At 42.8% G+C, this 22,040-nt stretch overlaps 1 protein-coding gene across 2 annotated transcripts in view; it reads right to left on the minus strand.

Annotated features, from left to right (window-relative positions):
- Positions 1 to 22,040, minus strand: part of VSTM4 (V-set and transmembrane domain containing 4) — a 96,458-nt gene that overhangs the window by 28,125 nt on the left and 46,293 nt on the right. For both annotated transcript variants that reach the window (XM_033209242.1, XM_033209243.1), the window contains exons 5-7: positions 16,971 to 17,004; positions 1,925 to 2,031; positions 428 to 489 (exon numbers count right to left, since the gene is read on the minus strand). In XM_033209242.1, the coding sequence (XP_033065133.1) occupies positions 428 to 489; positions 1,925 to 2,031; positions 16,971 to 17,004 (203 nt within the window). The remainder of the gene's footprint in view (positions 1 to 427; positions 490 to 1,924; positions 2,032 to 16,970; positions 17,005 to 22,040) is intronic.

The raw sequence follows: 22,040 nt of genomic DNA on the forward strand, positions 1-22,040 counted from the left end.
TGTAAGAAGCCAACACTAAGAGAAGGTGGATGAAGGTACATGGGACCTCTCTGTGCTAGCTTTATAACTTTTCCATAAATCTAAAATTGTTCAAAATCAAAAGCTATGACATATTTTATGGAAAACATGTGCAGCAGTCTCTTTGGACAAGCAGGTCCACTTTCTATTTTATACATTTCTGAATATGGCTTTTCTCCCTTTTGAAACAGAGCATTTACAATAGATATTTGGATTTTTAAAGAGTTACTCTGGGAACTAAGTATGGAGAAAGGCTGACTCAAAAGCTGACACCCGAGAAGAGAGAATGCTTTTGTTTGGGGACAAAAGTTTCTAAAACTTTCTGCATGTTTTGAGTTAATAAAGGCACTTTTTGGAATCTGAATTGTGTCTGAGGCTTACACAAGGAATACAGAAGATGGTTACTTACCAGGGTGACTTTTCTCTGTGGTTTCAGCAACTTCGGTTTATGGAACGTGGGGGCTATCGGAGCTGTGGAAGTAGGTCAAGGGTTTAGCTTGCAGTTCCTCCCAGAATACTTAGTGGCCACACATCATGAGCACCAGGGACATATTCTGAGAGGTCTCAGACCCCTTCCTGGTCCCATGGAAGAACTTTCAGATCTAGGTGTCAGAAGGTTCCCCTCAGTAGGGGTGATCCTCCCCTAGTCTTTGAACATGTCGTCGTCTCCCTCAGCAAGGTTAACAAAAGAACTCTGGATAAAACTCTGCCAGCCACATGGATGTCAGGTGTGCAGGTGAGAACCAGATGCACCCAGTGAAGCCTGAAGTTGGGACCTTCCCTGGGAGACTCCGTCCTAGCCACACACTAGCGCTGATCACCGTGACTCTTGATCCTCATAGCAGCCCTGTGAGGTCATCAGGGAGGGTCTTATTGTCCCCACTTGACAGAAAAAGAAAGTGAGGCCCTTCCCACTGTGTCAAGTCACTAGTCTTGAACCATTTAGGATTTGAACTTGGCATTGAAAGTAAGGCTCTACCCCTTACCTAAGTCTCACTTTCAACTTTTGTAAGGGTGGATAATAGCTACTGTGGAATGAATTACATCAAGCAGTATGATGCCTGGCCCAAGCAGGCATTCTCTACTCCCTTCCCTCCCAGGTCCATGCTTTTCATTCCTCTGCAGTACGACCACATCCTCCAGCCCTCTTTCCACTCCATGTGTGCTCAGCCTCACCACCACTGGCTTCCCCACAGAGCTTGATGTGTCCCTAGGGGACAGCCTGCAAAGTCACAGTTGAGGGATAGAATTGTTCATTTGGGCAACCCTTGTATTCCCCCAACTATATTTCAAATTTGCTGAGGTATGAATATCTCCTAAATTGACCAGTTATTTTAGGAACTATCTATAATCAGTCTTGGTTCTCCTAATACTCTTGCAGTTCTTTCCTCCAGAAACACCTATCTTTCTCACTTACATTGCTCGAAATCATAACTGGAATCACAGGATAGCCCTCATTTTATACCCAGAGTAAATGTGAAATAAATTGCACACCTGGTTGACATCTTTAAAAATTCAGAGAGCCTTTCTTCCCTTGAATGAACCAAGAAGATTTCCTCATCCCACCCCACCACCCCACCTCATGTGTGGTACATTTTAATAGTTCAAAGTGAAACACAATCTGGAATCATCTGTGGATGTTGATCTTCCCCCTGCTAAAGCTATGCTAGGCCCTTGCTTCCTCCTCCACCTCCACCCCCAACCCAAGTACTGGGTTAAGGGCTGAGGTGGTTGAGCACCAGTTATGCCCAGAATCTAGGTGGGGGTCCAGACTATACAATCATTAAATGTCATGTCATATTCCCCATCTGCCTATGCTCCCTGTCATAATCCAACATGGAACCCCAGACCCACATGGATCAATAATGATAGTTTCCAGGTAAAAAACTGCAGGCTAGCTCCTTACCTTTGGCAGGGACCGCAGGAGGAATGTCAGGCTTCTCCTTCTGCCTCTTGCCCTTCTTGGGCTGTAGTGGGGCCAAGCTGGTCACACTAGTGACAGTCTCCCCTGAGCTGTAGAAGAAAAAGTTTCCAGTGAAACCAAAGGCAGATTTGTTGCAAAAGAGAAAGGGGAAAAAAACCCACAATAGCTTCCAATAATTTCTGAGTGCTCCCTGTGTACCTGTGTAAGGTAAGGTTATCATATGAGTAGACTAGAAGCATTCTGTGCTCATCTCCAGGGAGGTCTGGAAGTCTGGTACTGATCTTTGGCCAAGATAAGAAGGATGAGTTGAGCCAGTTGGTAATTTATAATGAATGTGCTGTTTACAGTTCCAAATTCCTTGGAGGGACCTAGGGCTAGCTTGTGTACATTGCCTAGGGATGCATGGGTTGAAGGCTGACACCTGATTTAACTGATTACATAGTTTGGCTTGGTTCCATCACCAGTGGGGTATTATTTATGCCACTAGAAGCTTCTGCTTGAGCTCCCTAAAACCAAAGTTCCTTGCACACATCTCTGTGGTTCATAATCCAAAGGCAAACATCTCCCTAGCAACTGGGAAAGTGTTCTGGGGAACTGAACCTGGATGTGTCTGGGGTCCCCTGCGACTGCCAGAGCTTTCTTCTCCTGCTGCACCTTTACCTTTATGACAGGTGAAGGGAGCTCACCTTGAGGAGTGCTGGGAGTGTTTCCAACTACCTTGACCCTGTGTAATTAGTGCAGTATCAGCTTCTTAATATGTGTTAGCCATAACCCAAAGGGATAGGAAGATAAGCCTTTTACATTACAGGTAAGGAGGACAAGGCTTAAATAGGCTACATGATTGCTCTAAGTGACACTGTTGGTAAGCAGCAAATAGGAAAGCTGCAAACATACAATGCTCCGATATGAAACTTGTTCTCGGTGCAACTCATGGGCTGGAGTTCGCAAACTTTCTTGAATGACCATTCATCTTCTTTCAAATTCTTCCTATTCACTCCAGTAATCCAGAGGGAAGTACCTTTTATAATCTCTTGTCCTCAAGTACATGTCCCAGCTAGGTAAGTCCAGGTCTCAAGAGATGCTATCTCCCTAATACAAACAGAATTTCTAGAAATCCATAAAAACATGACCCAATCATCAAAATAAAGAAGGGAGGAAACAGGCAGTTTTTACACATAAGGAAAGACTCATTTACACATGAAAACATGCTAAAGCTCCCTCAGGAGAGAAGAATTCCAGTAAAAATACATTGACTTCTTCTTTTTTTTTTTTTTTCCAAATCAAAATGGCTGCAGTCAAACGTGAGGCAAAGCAGTCTTGGTAAGGGTGCAGGGAATCTGGCACTCAAAAATATCGCTGGCAGCAGTGTGACCCTTCCTGATGGAGAATGATTTCGTAACATCTATCAAAATTACAGGCGCTTAGACTTTGACCTGGCAATTTCATTTCCAGGAATTCGTTCTATGGATATCCTTGCACATGTAGGAAATGTTGTGTGCATAAGATCAGTCATTACAGCACTGTTTATAATAGCAATGGATTAGAAACAGCCCATCTTCCATCAGCAGGGGACTAGTTGAGTAGATTATGGTGAATCCGTGCATGGGGTCATCTGTATAAAGACGAAGAAGCTACGTGTGTCCTGATAAGGAAAGATGCATTGTTAAGTGGAAAAGCTAGGTGTTGGACAATGTATAAAATGTACCACTTCTACATAAAAATAAGGGGAAATAAGAATATATATTAGTATTTGCTTACACAAGCATAAAGAAGCTCCAGAAATATACGTAAGAACTTAAAAATAGTGGTTCCCTGGAATGGGGGTGCTAACGAACTAAACAGATGTGAGACAGGACAGGGAGAATCACTACTGGATACGTTTATAATTAAATGCAAATAAATATACACATGGGTAATAAGAGATAGGCTATTCTAATAATAGTCCTAGATATTTAAAAATAAATAAAAACTGAATCACACATTGTGGGAAAAATTCCAAGAATACAATTCCCACTGAGATTCCCCAAAGATGCCTTATTTTTATTGGGAACGGAGATTCTAACTGGTCATAGTTTTAGAGTATAGGGTCAATTGTGTAAATGCACAAATAGCCAAAAAGAATGTGAATTTACAAAACTTTGACCAACGAAAGCAAACAAGGGATCTGAAATTCTCAGAACTGTTTACATATACAACCACATGTTCAGCTTCATTCTGTAGTTTTATAAACTCTTGAAATGCCTATTTTCTTATTTCCAATATAAAATAATGCATGCTCATGTTTAAAAGGGGTAGTTACAGGCATGGAAACCAAAGAAAATAAGACTGTCATAACCAAAACACAACCTTCATAAATATTTTCACTCTTTTTCCTCTTCCTCGCTTTTGCTTTTAAATAAGTTTTACATTCACAGAAACATTGAGTGGAAGATAGATTTCCCATATAGCCCCCACCCCCACACATGCACAGCCTCTCCCATGATCAACATCCTGTACTAGAGTAGTGCATTTGCTACAACTAAAGAATCTACATTAGACATCAGTATCCCTCAAAAGTCCACAGGTCACCTTAGGGTTCACTCTTGATGTACAGCATATTCTATGGGTTTGGACAAATTTACAGTGGCATGAACCCAGCGTCATAGCATCATACAGAGTAGTTTCACTCCCTAAGTATCCTCTGTGCTCTGCCTACTCATCCCTCCCACCACTCTCACCCTTGGCAACCAGCTATCTTTCAATGTCTCCACAGTTTTGTCTTTTCCAGGATATCACAGAATTGGAATGATACACTATATAGCCTTTTCAGATTGACCTCTTTCACTTAGCAATATGCAATTACCCTTCCTCCATGTCTTCTCATGGCTCTCATTTTCTTTCTTTTTGTGTGTGTGTGTGATAGTTTCTCTCTGTCACCCAGGCTGGAGTGCAATGGCATGATCTCAGCTCACTGCAACCTCCGTCTCCCAGGTTCAAGCAATTCTCCTGCCTTAGCCTCCCAAGTACCTGGGATTACAGGTGCCTGCCACCACGCCCAGCTAATTTTCATATTTTTAATAGAGATGGGGTTTCACCATGTTGGTCAGGCTAGTCTCGAACTCCTGACCTCAGGTGATCCACCCGCCTTGGCCTCCCAAAGTGCTGGGATTACACACATGAGCCACTGCTCCCAGCCTGACAGCTCATTTCTTTTGGGCACTGAGTAATATTCTGTCATCTGGATGTAACACAGGTTATGCATTCACCTGCTAAAAGGCGTCTCAGCTGCTTCTAAGTTTGAGCAACTATTAATAAAGCTGCTATAAACACCCATGTGCAGTTTTTTTGTGTGTAGATACAAATTTTCAACCCTTCCTTGTTCATATATAGTTTTTGAATCATATTATATTATAATTTTGTATTTGTACTTTTACTTAATCTAAATTTTTCATATTGTTACAGTCTCATACTATTCCAGTGAGGAAATAAGCCGATGTTTACTTAGCCATTTCCCTAACATCTAAACATCTCATTTCTTTCTCAGTTTAATATAGAAATGACACTGCTAAAAATGTATTTGTGCATAATGGTTTTTTATTCTTAGACTTTCATTTTGGGGTTGAATTTCCAAAGTTGGAATTACTAGGTCATGGAAAAGGACTATTTTCAAGGCTATTTAATACTTACTGTCAAAATGATTTTTGACAAGTTAGTATTACACCACAGCTATGCCACTCAACAAATGAGAACACCTACGTCACCCTCTTTAACACCATTTGTCAATTTTTAAAAAATGACTCATTTAATGAAGAAAAAACTGATCCCTTTTTGATTTGCATTTCTCTGATTTCTAGTGAGAATGAGTACTTCCCATGTTTGTCTAAGGAGTCTTCTCATTTATGATGTAAGGATAGCTCCTTCTCTTGATTATGGATCTTGATTTAGGATTTTCTTGATTTCTACTCTTGATTTAGGATCTTGAGCTTTTCTTACAGGTTTGCAAGCAACTTTTACAACATTTGGACATATTTATTGAAAATAGTTTTCCCGGCCGGGCGCGGTGGCTCAAGCCTGTAATCCCAGCACTTTGGGAGGCCAAGACGGGCGGATCACAAGGTCAGGAGATCGAGACCATCCTGGCTAACACGGTGAAACCCCGTCTCTACTAAAAAATACAAAAAACTAGCCGGGCGAGGTGGCGGGCGCCTGTAGTCCCAGCTACTCGGGAGGCTGAGGCAGGAGAATGGCATAAACCCGGGAGGCGGAGCTTGCAGTGAGCTGAGACCCGGCCACTGTACTCCAGCCTGGCGACAGAGCGAGACTCCGTCTCAAAAAACAAAAAAAAAAAAAAAAAAAAAGAAAATAGTTTTCCCAATTCCCTTTGAATTCTGGCTTTTTGTTCAATGCACAGTTTTTAAATTTGTTTTTGCTAAAATCTTTTGACATTTTCCTTTCTTCCTTTGGCTGAAAACTTGGGTAGTCTTCCCAACTGCACCTTGCACAGTGTAGAATCAAATAGTATTTCCACTTCCTATTCTCTTTTTGGATTTTTTTTTTTTTTTTTTTTTTGAGACGGAGTCTCACTCTGTCGCCCAGGCTGGAGTGCAGTGGTGCAATCTCGGCTCACTGCAAGCTCTGCCCCCCAGGTTCACGCCATTCTCCTGCCTCAGCCTCCCGTGTAGCTGGGACTACAGGCACCCGCCACCACGCCCGGCTAATTTTTTTTCTTATTTTTAGTAGAGACGGGGTTTCACTGTGTTAACCAGGATGGTCTCGATCTCCTGACCTCGTGATTCGCCCACCTCGGCCTCCCAAAGTGCTGGGATTACAGGCGTGAGCCACCGCGTGGTGATGGATTTATTTTTTTAACTCTTTAATATAAAATGGAAGTTTCCAGAACATCATTTTTATGTACTTGTAACATCATGTTCAAGGATTTCCTTAAGCTGGAAAACACCTGCTTTGTCATCATAATTTTCCTTCGACACAGTAAAACTGCACTAAATTTAATTTTAATTCATATTTTGACAATTTGATCTCATTTAGACAATGAATCACCACATTGACATAGGGTAGACACTCTCTCAGAATCTTGTTTCTCCCCTTGAGCCAGGAGAACTGGTCGGAATTTTTGGCTAAGAAAGTCCACCTTATGATTAACTTACAAGAAAAGTTATTCGACATCTCAGGTTGGAACAGGGCTATATTTTGTCTCTGACACAACAGAGCAAGCCTTGTTGGAGTGAGTCAAACCAGGAAAGACAGAAAACAGGCTCGCCCAGAAACTCCCTCTAAATTAGAGAGCTGTTTGATTAGAGAGAAGTGCTATTTGTGGGAGCTCGTTGTGGAGCAAGGCTATTTTTCTGTCTCCAACAGGGGCAGGCAGGACGTCACACGTGCAGAGACCTTGCTGTAAGATGTACCGGGTTCCGGCCTGGCCACCTCCCAAAAGGAGCTTCTGTCCCACAAAGGCGTGGCAGTTCTGCTCTATGACACACAGCAGCTGGATTGAGTGAACAGGCGCTGTCAAGCCAAATATCCCCATTCAGAAACCCTTAGTGCATGGAGCTAATGGAGCTGTGTTGGCTCCAGTCCTCCCAACATCCTTCCAGGCCCCCTGAGCTCTTCTTGCTCCACACGTCTTTGAAAGGTGTCACTCAGCTGATTATTTTACTTCCAGAAACATCCATGTGTTTCCTGTCTTCCTGCCTGTCTATCTCGGTTCTGACAAGAAAGATGCCTGACACAGATGGAGGGACGGATCCATCAGTTCCTTTCCAAGCAGCTCTATGGCCTCCTTCCAAGATTTCACACAACACACTCGCCACCCCATAACCCCATGCCCGGAACATTATGTGCAGAATCTTGAAGGAGGGGAATTGGTCTCCACAACTGTGGTGCCAATTTGTTGTCATCTTTTAAAGGAAAATGAATAATAGTAACAACTGTGGGTACCCCTTCGCCCCAGGGTCAGCTGCCATTGATAAAGGCCAAGAACTCATGCAAACAGGGCGAGTTCCCGTGTTTTGCCTTAGGCTTTTTGAACTTGCTCCAGCAGCTTTCCCTGCCACAGAAACACACAAAGTCAATTGGTGCCATATGCCAGGAGCTGCTTAAAATTTGCAGAACTTCACTTTCAAGATGGATGAATGGTGCCACCCACTCACAGGGACCCTTTGAAATGATTCTTTTCCATTAAGTGGGTGACATGTTCCAAGCACCTAGAATTGTGTCTAGAGCATACTAAGGCCTTATAGGGAGTCACCTACCGTGACCTTATCAGCATTATTATACATCATTATTACCACAGAAACTGCCTTCTGAGTCCTTGAATCAGAAGCAGGACAAGGCAGTATTCTCTACAACCTAAGTGAGTGCCAATGCACTGAGAAAGGACTCCAGATCCTTGTGAATCACAAAGCTGCGCTCTCTGCTGCATCTGCTCTATGATGTTTCTGCATGCATCCTCTGCACAGCATTAGAATAAATGCTGCTCCTTTGTGAGGTATTTGCCAAGCCATCTCCCTGTCCACAGTGTCCCCGGGACCTTTACAATAAATGGTTTACATCACCCAAGAAGCTCATCCTTAGAGCCACAAGAAGCTCCCGCAGCTGCGAGCGAAGCTCTTCCTTTGCATTTCCCTGCTGGCTTCATGAAGTCCACAGCAGAGACTTTGCCAGGCTGGCGTTTTTGTTTGAGCTAACATTTTTGTACACTAGCTGGTGAGATCAGGAGATAATTTAGTGGTGCTCTACAGGGTCGCAGGTTTGTGTCCTAGTAATAATGGCAGGGAGAGGTGACTCCTCAGCATCTGCCCAGCCAGGGGTAAGGCTGTGTTTGAGTGGGAGACCCCACTCCCTGCTCAGCCTCAGTCCATGCTGGAGGCTGCTCCACTAATGGCCGGGTTGTGCTTGCTGGTTAGGAAGAGAGATGACTCATTCACAAAGGCCATGGATGGATGGATGTGGGCTGACCCCTGCTGGCACCTGTCCCTGCTCAGGGGAGCCTGCCTGGCCTGGGTTCTCATCACCACCTGGACACAGCTCTTCCTAGAGAAGGGCAGGGGCTGGAAGCCACCACCCTGATGACCCTTTGTCCCTCTAGCTAGAGTTGCCCTGAGATCTGCCCACTGTAGCATCACTAGTTAGGTGAGCCTGCAAGATTCCTTCCTGGACAAGACCATCTGAGCCAGCTTTTCTGTCACCTGGTATATTAGTTCATTTGTGTTGCTATATAGGAATATCTGAAACTGGGTAATTTATCAAGAAAAGAGGTTTATATTGGCTCATGGTTCTGCAAGCTGTGCAGGAAGCATGGTGCTGGCATCTGCTTCTGGGCCTCTGGTGAGGGCCTCAGAAGCTTCCAATCATGGCGGAAGGCAAAGGAGGGGCCTGCTTATCACCCAGCGAGAGAGGGAGCAACAGAAAGAGGAAGGAGGGGCCAGACTCTTTTAAACAACTAGATCTTGTGTGAATTCATCAGGTGAGAGAACTCATTCATTACAAGGACAGACCAAGCCATTCATGAGGGATCCGCCCCCATGACCCAAACATCTCCCACCAAGCCTACCTCCAACCTGGAAATTACATTTCCACATGAGATTCCACATCCAAGCCATAACCTGGATTCAGAAGGTTTGTAAATGACAGAGGGCTAGTCATTGGTCTAATCATTGGCAGTTTCATCCACGCTCTTAGTCTGGGGGAACCAATTGCGCCTTGCAGAGTTTGTATGAGAATGAGAAATAAATCTGGTAGAGCTGGGCTGCACTAGCCCATGACCACTGTTCTCTCATCAAATTCCTATGGAAACCCTTAGCGACAGTGACAAAAGGCAAATCTGTGCCTGTCTGTGGAGGACGAAACATTCCCAGAAAGGCCTAGTAAGTGGCCCAAGGTCACAAAGCTGCCAAGTGGCACAACTTGACCTGACACTTAAGCTGTCAGAATCCAGGTGCATGTTCTTTATGCCAGGAACCAACCCCATCTCATAGGCCTACCCTGCCTACTCCCACCCCTGCCTGGAGGGCTGTGGAAGAAGGACACTGGGCCTGAGTGCTGGGGTGCAGTGGGGACATGACAAGGTAGTAATGACTGGGGGGACATGGGAGACAGGTGGCCAGGCAGACCCCATCCCTGAGTCTACTGCCCCCATCCTTACCACCTTGCTTGCTCAGGTGAACGTGGGCAGAGGGAGGGCACAAGCATGCATGTGGGTTAAAATCCAAGCAAGCAACAATGAGAAATGGCTGTGGCACAGAAAAGTCTGTTTAGAGTTCTGGTATTCTTTGAGACTGAAGGTTCACTCAGGAGGAGAATGACCTGACTCTGACATGTGTCCCAGAAAAGCTCCTGAAAGAACTGATTAATCTGACCTTACAAACTGATCACAGTAAAGCCTGTTCATTTTGGTGAGGTTTGCATTCACAAATAGATGCCTCTAATGAGAGGCCATTGGACCTCTAGAAGTCAGGGGTCTGCAATGTCTCTGCAGTTATCCTCAGCTTCCATAACTATACCTGCTGCTTCTCCTTCCATTGCCTTGACTTTCTGTCCCATTAATTGCTGCACTATACTTTCCCTCATTGGCAAGTACTTTATTGTCTCAACCCCATAAGCAGAGGTGAAGTAAAAGGCCAGGAGACATCCTGGTTGGGAATTGCCATTGTGGTGCCCCTTTAGTCCTCTCCACAACTTTCTTTAACTTGCCCCTGTGGGAAGGAAGGCATCTGGATCCATTGAAGAGGTGTTGCAGAATGGACTGCATCACAGCTCTGTGCAACTGGGGGGATTTCATTTTCACTCTGGGTTTCCAGGAATTTTGGAGCAATTTTATATCCTCCAGCTGAGCTGCTCTCAGGGCTGTCCTCCCTGGGAAGGGCACATTTAACCTCACAGATCCTTGAGATGTTTACTCAGGCCCTGCTCTCTGCTCTGCATCCTCAGAGCACTCTGCCCTGGGAAAGGAACAGTCTCCCACTCCTGAAGGTCAGGGCCACCCCTCCAAGAGACTGCAATTTACAACTTCAGGGACAATAAACATTCAAGATGAGATTTATTTTCCTTCCGTTTGAACTTCTCTTAGCAAGTCATGGAATTCCCTTGAGTCTCCAGGCTCTGGCCCGGTCACTTGGCAAGGCCCCTCATTCAGTGACCGCAGCCTCAGAGTCAGCACATGGTCTCTTCTGGAGGCCCTTCCCGTCCCCTGCCTGAGAGTTTCCAACCCAGGCTTCTTGTCCTGACCCTGTGCTTTTTGTCTGTTCCCCCTTAGGATGAAACGGTCAGAAGCCAGAGAAGGGGATTCTTCCTGATCACAGCTTAAGACTCCAGGGCCCCATTTGCCCATGGCAGCAGCACAGAGCAGGCAGACAGATGAGGGTGCTGGGACCTAGGAGCTCCTGGCACAACAGAGACAAGAGGAGCTGCCTGGGCTACATAGGCAGAGCACAATTCACGCTAAAGCCAGGCACTAAGTCCAATAGGCATGAAGTTCTAATCGGGAAAATGAATGCAAAGTTGGCCAGGAGCTGACTACCAGGTTTATGGGTCAAGGCCTGGCCCTAGCAGGGTCCTGGGATGGAGGCAGAGTAAATGCAGGCTTTCTAGAGGCAAATCTGTGGGCTGACCCAACAGGAGACTGCTCATAGGGAGAACTGCCACTCAGATACCCAACCAACCTGACAGTGCCCAGCATGACTGGCAGAGAAGGAGGCAGCCTTTGAACAAGATTCTGTGGTCATCTTGACCTCAGTTATCCCAGGGCTGAGGGGAGATCAAACTCTAATGTCCACCAGGCTGGGATGACATCCTTGCTGTACTTCCAGCCTCAGTCAGCCCCAGCTTAGACTGGGGCAACTGTAAGGGAAAAAAAGAAGGGCCCCAGTCACCAGAGGCTGCTTGCTAGACACAAAAGGGCAGACAAAAACATCACAGAAAGCAAATCCTGAGCATGTTGGCAGGCTGATCATCCACAGCTCTGACCATCTCCAGCCATTACCCAAGTCTGAAATGCCAGAATCACCTTAGTCTAGGGGACCTTATTGGGACATATGCTTTAAAAAAGAAACAAATGGTTTTATTGAGGCATGGTTGATGTACATAAAATGTACTGATCACAAGTGTACAATTCAATAGCTTTTAGATTCATGCATCACTACAATACAGTTTTAAAACATTTCTATCACTCCCAAAGGTTCCATCTTGTATATTTATAGTTAATCCCCACTCCCACCCTCAGCTCTAGGAAACCACTAATCCACTTTCTGTCTCCATAAATTTACCTTTTCTAGGCATTTCATAAAAATGGAATCATACATACGTAATTTTTTGCATATGACTTTTTCCGCTTAGTATTGTTGGGGCTCATCCATGCTTTGGTCCATACCCAGTGTGTTCCTTTCTATTACTAAGTGGTACCTCACTGGGTGGATATATTAATTTTGTTTTCCAATTCATGTGTTGATGGATACATCTAGATTGTCTCTGGTTTCTGGTTATCATGAACACAGCAGCTATGAACAACGGCATATATGTTTTTGTGAGACATATGCTTTCTCTTGGGTAGATTCCTATGAGCAGAATTGCTAGGTCATAGGGTAACTTAAAGGTTTTAAGAAACCACCAAGTTGTTTTCCCAAGTGGTGGCACCATTTTATATTCCCACCAGCAATGTACAAAGATCCAATTTCTCCACATCTTTGCCAGAAATTGGTATTGTCTGTCTTTTGGATTATAGCCATCGTAGTGGGAGTATAGTGATATCACATTGTGGTTTTAATTTGCACTTCCCTAATAAGTAATGACACTGAATATCTTTCATGTACTTGCTCACCATTTGGATATCTTCTATAGGAAAATATCTATTGAAATCTTTTGTGCCCATTTTTAATTGTGTTATCTGTCACCTCATTATTGAGTTGTGAGAGGTCTTTATATATTTTAGGAACAAGTTCTTTATTGGTTTATCTGATTTGCAAGTATGGGGCTTACTTATCTTTTCATTTTCTTAATGGTGTCTTTGGAAACGCAAAGGTTTTTAATTACATCAGTTATTTCATTTATGGACCCTGTGTTTAGTGTCACTTTGCCCAACCCAAGATCACAAAGATTTTCTCCTGCTTTCTTCTAGAAATGTTGTAATTGTAGCTTTTATGCTTAGGTCTAAGATCCATTTTTAGTTAATTTTGGAGGCATTGTGAGGCAAGGGTCTCAGTTCATGTTTCTGTATATGGATACCCATGTGACCCAGCACTGTCTGTCAAAAGGACAAAGCTTTCCCTTTAGAACTGTCCTGCCATCTCTGTCAAAAGTCAGTTGGCCATAAATATAAGGATTTATTTCTGGACTCTCAATTATGCTACATTGATCTATATACTTTATATCAATACTTCAGTGTCTCCAATACTCTACCATTAGAATAAGTTTTGGACAGAAGAACTGTAAGTCCTCCAACTTTGTTATTTTTTTAAATGTACATATATTATCTAGAATCAGTTTGTCACTTTCAACAAAAAACTGTTTCCACATTTAGAGATTTTCCTGCAGTCGTTTTGTTACTATTTTCAGGTTTGATTTCACTGTGCTCAGCGTACACATTCTCTATTATTTCAATTATTTTAAATTTGTTGAGGGTTGTTTTTCAGCCCAGGATATGGTCTATTTTGATGAATGTCCCATGTAGCCTTGAAAAATATGTGGTTTTTTTTTCTGTTGGTTAGAGTGTTTGATCTGTCTCGATTGGGCACTGCTGGTTGATTATGTTGTTTAGATCTTCAATACCCATGCTAATTTTCTATCTACAGCAGGTCAATCAGTAGATAAGGGGGAGGAATTGAAGGCCCTAACTAATATAGATTTAGCTATTTCTTCTCTCTGCTCTTTCAGTTTTTGCTGTTTAAATTTTGCGGTTCTGTTGTTTGATGTGTACTCATGTGGAAACTTGTCTTTCTGATGGATTGAGCCTTTGTCATCTAATGTCAGTCTTCACCTCTAGTAAGGTTTTTTTGCCCTGATGTCCATTTTATCAGTTATAGTATATCCACACCTGATTTATTTTATTGTTTGCATGTTATATCTTTTTCCATCCTTTTACTTTCAATCTACTTATGTCACTGTGTATAAAGTGAGTTTCCTATAAAAAGCATACCAGTTCGGTCATTTTTCTAATCCACCCTGCCAGTCTCTGCAATTTGATTGATGTATTTAGACCATTTACATTTAAAATAAATCGTATTTCAGCAACTAAGGCTACCATATTATTGTTTGTTTTCTGGTTATTTCCTGTAGTTCTCATTCATCTGTTTCTTTATGTTACTTGCATATATTTTAAGATCTATCTATAGCGATTCTGAGTGTATTGTTTTTACAAAGTTATTTTAGTGATTGCTTTGGGCATTACAATATACATATGTGACTTTACACGGTCTACTGACCAACATTCCATTGCTTTGAATGGACTTTTGACTTCTATTTAGGTCATTTTACCTCACTCACTTTTAAACAGTGTTGTCTTGAGCATCAGACAATTCTATAATTTTTATTTAAATCCTCAAATGTGATTTTTAAAACTCACAACTATTCATGGAAAGAACAGTCTACCATAGGTACTCCTATTTCTGCTCTTTCCATTATTCCTTCTTCCTTCCTAAGGCTCCAGCATTTTTTTCTGTTTCAAGATTGTATTTTAGTCATTAAAGTAGGTCTGCTAGTGGCAACCTCTTTTAGCTTTCCTTCTTCTGAGAATGTCTTTATTTCCCTTTCATTCCTGGAGGAAAGTTTTGCTGGATATAAAATTTGGGGTTGGCAGTTCTTTTATTTCAGTATTTAAAAATGTGCCATTTCCTTCTGCCCTCCATGGATTCACAGCAGAAATGCACTGTCATTCAACTTTGTTTTCTGTTCAACTATCATGTGTTTTCAAGTGGATTTTGTTGAGATTATCATGTCTGACATTCACTCAGTTTCTTAAACCTATAGGGCTTGGTCTTTTGCCAGATTTGGGGAGTTTTCAGGCATTATTTCTCTAATACTTTTTTAGATCTACTCTGTTTATCCTCTTCTTCTGGAATTCTGATGATAGAATGTTGGATCTTTTGTCTTGCAGATCCTTGAGGTCTGTTCATTTTTTGTTTGTTTTTAGTCTATTTTCTCTGTTGTTCAGATTGGATAAATTCTATTGCTCTGTTCTCCACTTCACAAACTACCCACTGACATCTCCATTCTCCTATTAAGCCCAAACAGTGAGTTTTTCATTTCTGTTTTTGTACTTTTTAGTTCTACAATTTCCATATGTTTGTTTTTTTCTAAAAAAATAACTTCTCTTTACTGGCTGAGATTTTTAATTTTGTCAGTTGTTTTAAGATAATTTGAATTATCATTGAACCTTTTTTTATATAAAAACTGCTTTAAGGCTGCACGTGGTGCCTCATGCCTGCAATCCCAACACTTTTGGAGGCCGAGGTGGGTGGATCACCTGAGGTCAGGAGTTTGAGACCAACCTAGCCAACATGGTGAAACCTCATCTCTACTAAACATACAAAAACATAGCTGGGGATGGTAGTGGGTGCCTGTAATCCTAGTTACTTGAGAGGCTGAGGCAGGAGGATCATTTGAATCCAGGAGGGTGGCAATGAGCTGAGATCACGCTATTGTACTCCAGCCTGGGCAACAAGAGTGAAACTCCATCTCATAAAAAGAAAAAAAACTGCTTTAAAATTTTTGTCAGATAATTCCAACACCTGATTCATCTCAGTGTTGATCTGATCAATTATCTCTTCTCATTCAAGTTGTGATTTTTGTGGTTTTTAAAATGATGGTTGGTTTTTTATAGAATCTTGTCAGAAGGTCCCAGGTCCTATTTAAATCTCTTATTTTTGTAGGCAGTCACACAGGTTTATCATGTAATCCTGGTCTGCTTCTATGGGCTATAGTTGCAATGGCATTTCCATTTTCAGAGCCTTTACAGTACTATTTTGGTCTGTTTGGTTTATATGGTGCCACTGGGCCCTGTCAGTGCTGCCAGAGGAGACAGAGAGTTTCCTCAGATTTGGAAGCTGGATGTTTTTCAGTAGGGGAGAGAAGACTCACACCCATGGAGATGAAGAAGCTTCCTTGCTGGGCCACTTTTGTGTCTAGGTGCCTCTTGCTGGCTCTTCCCTGAAGCCTTGGTGTCACCTGGTTGAGGCCAGGGAGTCAGCCTGGAAGAAAAAGTGAGCTCTTCCTCTGTTGCTCACTGTGGGGGGAGCTCCTGAGCCATCCTCTTTGTAGCTGATGCTGGGTTCACTTGAGGTTTTCAGGGGAACTCCCCTTCGATCCAGGGGAGGAATGAGCTTACCTGAATATTTTCTGTTGCTAGATTGGAGTAGGAAAAAAGCAAGTCTGGGTGACCTTCTGCTGTTGGATGGGAAAACATAAGATGTCTTACAGTTGTGTTACTCCTCCAGTCCTGGGATCCCAAACCAGTTTACCTTCTTTTCACCACCTTTCAAAGCCTTCATTTCGTTATCTCTTATGTTATTTCCAAGGTTTGAAGCTTTACTTAGCAAGGAAGAGAAGGAAGAAATTGACCTATGCCATCTTGTCTGGATCAGAAGTTCCAAATTTTTAAACACTTTGAATTAGCAGTATCTCTTACAACTATTATGTTACCTATAAGGTGTGTCTCACCAGCTAAAAGCAGGGTATACAATAAGTCAGCATTGGTGAAGAGAATTAGGGGTGTGTGCGGTCAAAATGTATCAAAGTGGTTCAGACCAAGTGTGAGCCCCTTCCTAAATTGGGGAGCAGCTCTGCAGGACCCACACCAAGTCTCCTCCAGCAAGCCTGCTGGGCCAGCAAAGGCTGCATGCTCTCTGGATCCCTGGGGGTGACAACCAGACTATAGACCTTGGAAACATGCAAATGCATGCAGGATACACATTTGTAGGCATATTTGTGAACAAATATGCAGACCTTTAGGTAAAACTACAAATTTAATAAATGTCTTGGTAATATCAAAAGAAAGTTAAATGGCAAAGAGTTTCATTTGGAAAAAGGAAGGAAATATTCTTACCTGTTCTGAGGGCATTTCACCAAATAATGTCTCACTGTGAAAGGAAAAATAATAGGAGATAGTAAACCAATGCTACTTCAGATACACATGCTCCAGGAATTATCAGGAAATGTAGGGAGCCAGGTGTTGTTCAGGTATTGTGCTATACCAGCCAACTCTCAAGACTTGCATACTTCTGTTTGGAAGAGCACAGCAGAGCCATAACATGGACACCACAGTGACTGGATATGTCCCAGCCAGAGATCTAGCCAGGCATTAAGCCATACACCCCAGACTTCCTGGGCATTCATTTTGGGTCAAGGCAGGTTGTGTTGGGGTCCTGGAGTGATACAGTCACCCAGCCTCTAAGCTCTGCCTGAGTCATAAGAAAGCCCTCTTGAGGCTAGATGGAATAACCTGTCCATTTAGAAGCTCCTTCTTGTAAAATGATTTTGAATTCTCTGATTAATGCTCTCCCAGGACTAAAAAGAGGCCCTCGCGAAAACAGTCTTGGACCAAAACCTCCTTCTACAGTGGGTCCCTTTGAGGAAAACCAAATGATTCTGGCTGCAGAGGAAAAGTAAGAATACCTGGACATATAATCCAGCAAGTGTCCACTCTGAGGTTCACAGCTGAATTTACTTCAAATAGAGGTAAAGCTGAAACAACCAGGGCACCTTGCATTGTGTGGTAGATTGTTACATCAGTGGACCCAGTGAATCACACCTCCTTGTATGTGTCCACACCCATGTGTACCCCCTCCCAAATTGACTCTGGGCTTGGCCACATGAACTTTCTTTGGTGAAGAGAACATTAGCCAATGTGTCACAATCAGATGTATAAAAGACACCTGTGCTATGGGGTTTGCCTTCTCTCTCTTGTTGCAGGGAATTCTTCTGCCACCACATGAGGAAGCCTGGCTAGCCTACTGGAAGATGAGTCTACACGGAGCAGACACCAGCTATTCCACTGAAGGCCCAAAGCAACCAGGTCCCAGGTGATGCACCAAGAGACTGTAGCTGCATGAATGACTCCGGCTGAGACCAGCAGAAGAAATGCTCAGCTAAGCCCAGCCCAATTTGGCGACCTGTGGAATCGAGAGCAAATAATAGTTGCTTTAAGCTATTACATATGGGGTGATCTATTATGCAGGTTCCAAAGTAAGATGAGAGAATCTCAGCTTCAAATGGAGTTGTACAGGTTTATCTGGTTTAACCTTCTATGAATACCTAAACTCTTTCTGTATTCTATTTACTGAGCACCTACTGTATACTAGATAATCAATAGATGCAACAATAATAACAACCATAGTTAGTATTTATTGAACATTTCATGTGTCCCTGGCACTATTCTAAGTTTATTAGATGGATCAGTGGTCTTCAATCTACGGTCTGCATACCCTTGGGTACTCTTCAGAAAAACAGTTTTAAGGAATCAGTTGCCACATCCTCACCTCCCATGGTATTCTTTCCTAAGAATGTATTCTCTTAGAACATGCCTGAGGTCTGGCTGTATTCATTTCCCTTCCCCACTTTTAACATCACCCTTTTCTATTCATAAAATCAAAGCACACCATCCTGGAGACTTGCCCCAGATTGAAAAGTAAGTGAGGCATCAAACAAGAATTGATGTAAAATACTAATATCTGGGTCAAGAAAGCAAATTATTAACTAGGCAACTAAATCTTTCACAAGGGGGGGATGTTTCTAATACTTTGCTTTCAACAAGGATTCAATAATGACCTAATCCAGTTGTCATCTGGTAGAGTATTAAAAATCATTTTGGATGATAAATCATGATGTGACTTTTGACATATACCTTTGAAGCAGTTCTAAAAATTGAGGAGTAAAAGAAAATTTCATTCATTCATTCACACTCTCTTTATATTGAAGTATTTCAGAGCTAACATTTATTAACAAAATTGATAGCAAATTTTATCGCTAAAAAATCATACAAGGGATACGAAGTAAAAATAAAAATCAATTTCAATAAAAACGCATTCCCAATAAATTTTGCTTCTTATGGTTATTAATTATGTATCTAAATTTATGATATGTTTATATCATTTTGATTAATCTTATGCTAATTTTCCAAAGTTCACTAATTGTGCAATATTGATAAGTCAATCTAAAAAATATTTTAACAGACACTTATGAAATGAGGAAATTAAAAAATTATTAATTTAAATTTGTACACACATACTATCTTACAGATAAGTATAATAGGGTAATAAATAAAGAACCTTCAAAACAAAAGATGTATTACAGTAGGATGAAATTTTGTGGGGAAGCGTATTGAAGATAAAAATTCAAGGAGAAGAAGGAACAATACAAAATTTCTAACAGTTAAAGCTTGTTTGGGTAGGTCTTTTTTTCTCATGATGGCTTCAAATAAATGAAGACAATCATTAAATTTAAGACATTTAGATGTAAAAGAAAGATGGATCAACCATTTCGTTTTTAAGATGTCAAAGATGGAAATTACATGTTTTGCAACAATTTACATTTATGATGAAAAATTTTAGATGTCAACAAAAAAATGATTGAGTGCATAGTTTTTGAAATTATTTTAGGAACTATGCAAGCAAACAAGTTTGAAGGCAACAACTCTGTATTCTAATCCAATCTTCACAGTAGCCTTGTCATTATTTCTATCTTACAGCGGAGGACACTGAAGCACAAGAGGTTAATAAACTTGTCCAAAGTCACTCAGGTGATGTTATGGGCTGAATTACGTCTCCTCCACTGAGCCTAACTGAAGCCTAATCCCCAGCACTTCAGAATGTGACTATATTTGGAGATAGGGTCTTTAAAGAAGTAATTAAGTTAAAATGAGGCCATTAGGCTGGGCCCTTATCTAATTTGACTAGTGTCCTTAAAAGTGAAGGAGATTGCAACAAAGACAGGCACAGAGGGAAGACCATGTGAAGACACAGGGAGAGCAGCAGTCTGTACAGCCCAGGAGGGAGGCTTCAGGAGAAATGAATCCCGCTGACACCTTGATCTCAAGACTTCTGGCCTTCAAAACTGTGAGATAATAAATTTCTGCTGCCAAAGCCACACAGTATGTGGTGCTTTGCTGTGGCGGCCTTAGCAACCTAATACACCTGGGAAGGGCCAAAGTTGGGCAGCCTGACTCCAGAGCCCTCTTGTAACTACAGTCATCCCTTGTATCTTTGGGGCATTGATTCCAGAACCTCCCCAGGATACCAAAATCCGAAGATGCTCAAGACCCTTACCCAAAATGGAGTAGTATTTCCATATAACCTACACACATCCTCCTGTATACTTTTAATGATCTCTAGATTACTTATAATACATAATACAAGGTAAATGCTATGTAAACTGTTGTTACACTGTCTTTTTCATCGGTATTATTTGTATTGTTGTATTGTTATTTTTAATTTTTTTAATCAAATATTTTTTATTGGAGTTTAGTTGAATCCTCATTGCAGAACCTTTAGATAGGGAGGACCGATTGTATTCGGCACCATTCTCAGAGACACTGGGCAGCTGGTGTGGGGTCCTGCAGGTGGGGAAATAGAGTCTCACAGAAGAAATGGCCAGACCACTGTGCCACAGCTGGAGCCAAGCAGAGACGGGACTGGGACACAAGATAATCCCATGAGCTGACCAGTGTTTTGGCAAGTCCAGTGCTTGGGGTAGCAAGGTGAGCAGCCTGGAGATCAGGAATGCAGTGAATAGTAGAGCAGCTGCAGCATTCCCCAGAGGCAGGGAGCTGACTAAGAAGGGCAAGGAGCCTGATGAGGCCAGACAGTGCCAGGGTACAGGAGATGCACCCCTGAGGCACCGTTGTGAGGTCTCGGTGGCGTGTATGTGGGGTTGATGGTCCCATTAAGAGGGACTGCCCATAGGACCAAAAGTGATTCTGGACATCAAAGATGAGGTTCACAGGCAACTGAAAAATAGACTTCACCCAGAGTCACCCTTAAATATGCATTGCATAATTAGTGCTATCAATACTTACCTAAGTGTGCCAACCCAGCTTAGCCTCCCCCAGAAGCAGAAATCGTAAGAAAAAGATTCAAGTGTCAAGAGTTTATGTGGGAGGCAATCCTAGGAGACCCACTAGAAAGTGGGGGAGACCAAGAAGACAATCAGCTGAAAAAGGGTGCATAATGGAGCCAATACATCCCATGGGCTGTGGCCTGGCACCCAGGCACTTGACCTTGAAGCTCCGGCTCCATGCAACCCTCCTGCTCAGAGGTGAACACTCAGGATGTGTTCTCAGATGGTGATTTTAGGATCTTTAGGACTCTGAAGACTCTAAAAGGAAGGTTTATTTTTGCAACCTCTCCTGATAAGAAGAAGCAGGCCCTGGGGCACTCCCTACCACCCCACCCTTTCTTCTTCTTTTCAATTAGGACAATGCTGCTCACACTCTCACCCCATGGCAAACCTCTCAGATGGCATGTCCAGCCTGAAGGCTCTGTCTTCCCCATCTAGACCTGTCCCTATCACCACTGCCACCCCAAGCTGGATGATTTGAGGTGGAGGCAGTCTTACTCCCATCTTATCAGGCCCTGTAGCAGTGTCGGGACCTCCAAGGCACGGTTGATATTTACCCATCTTACCCTATGTCCTGGCCATGTCTTCTGACCTCCAGGCTTTGCACAGGCCCTGCAATAGGACCCATAGATGTTTCTGCTCTATCCCTCAAGTGTCTGCACTCGAGGCAAGGAATGTGGTGGCAACCCTGGCATTGCAAGGGGTCACAATACCTCATGCACAGTGAGAACCCAGGAGCATTTTCAGAGTGAAGGACCACAGTACTCTCCCTGTCTCCTGCAGCCCAGCACAGGCAGGGAGCCCTGCAGCCTGAGAAAGCACCTCCCTCATTCAGGGTTCAACCCACATCCCCTGCCTACATTTCCCCAGTGGGAGAGAAAAGGACCAAGGTGCACCCCTTACTACACACAACCCTGTCTCCACCATGTCAGGCCCCAGAGCCCAGCCCCCTCCAGGAATCAGTCCTGCCCAGACAACCTTCCAGGCCTACAGTTATAGGACAGGAACACCTCTATCACCAAGTGGGAAGCTGAGAAGGAGGAGCAAGTCCTCCACCTCCTAC

Source organism: Trachypithecus francoisi, unplaced genomic scaffold (assembly GCF_009764315.1).
Source record: "Trachypithecus francoisi isolate TF-2019V2 unplaced genomic scaffold, Tfra_2.0 Lachesis_group9, whole genome shotgun sequence".
NCBI lineage: Eukaryota > Metazoa > Chordata > Mammalia > Primates > Cercopithecidae > Trachypithecus > Trachypithecus francoisi.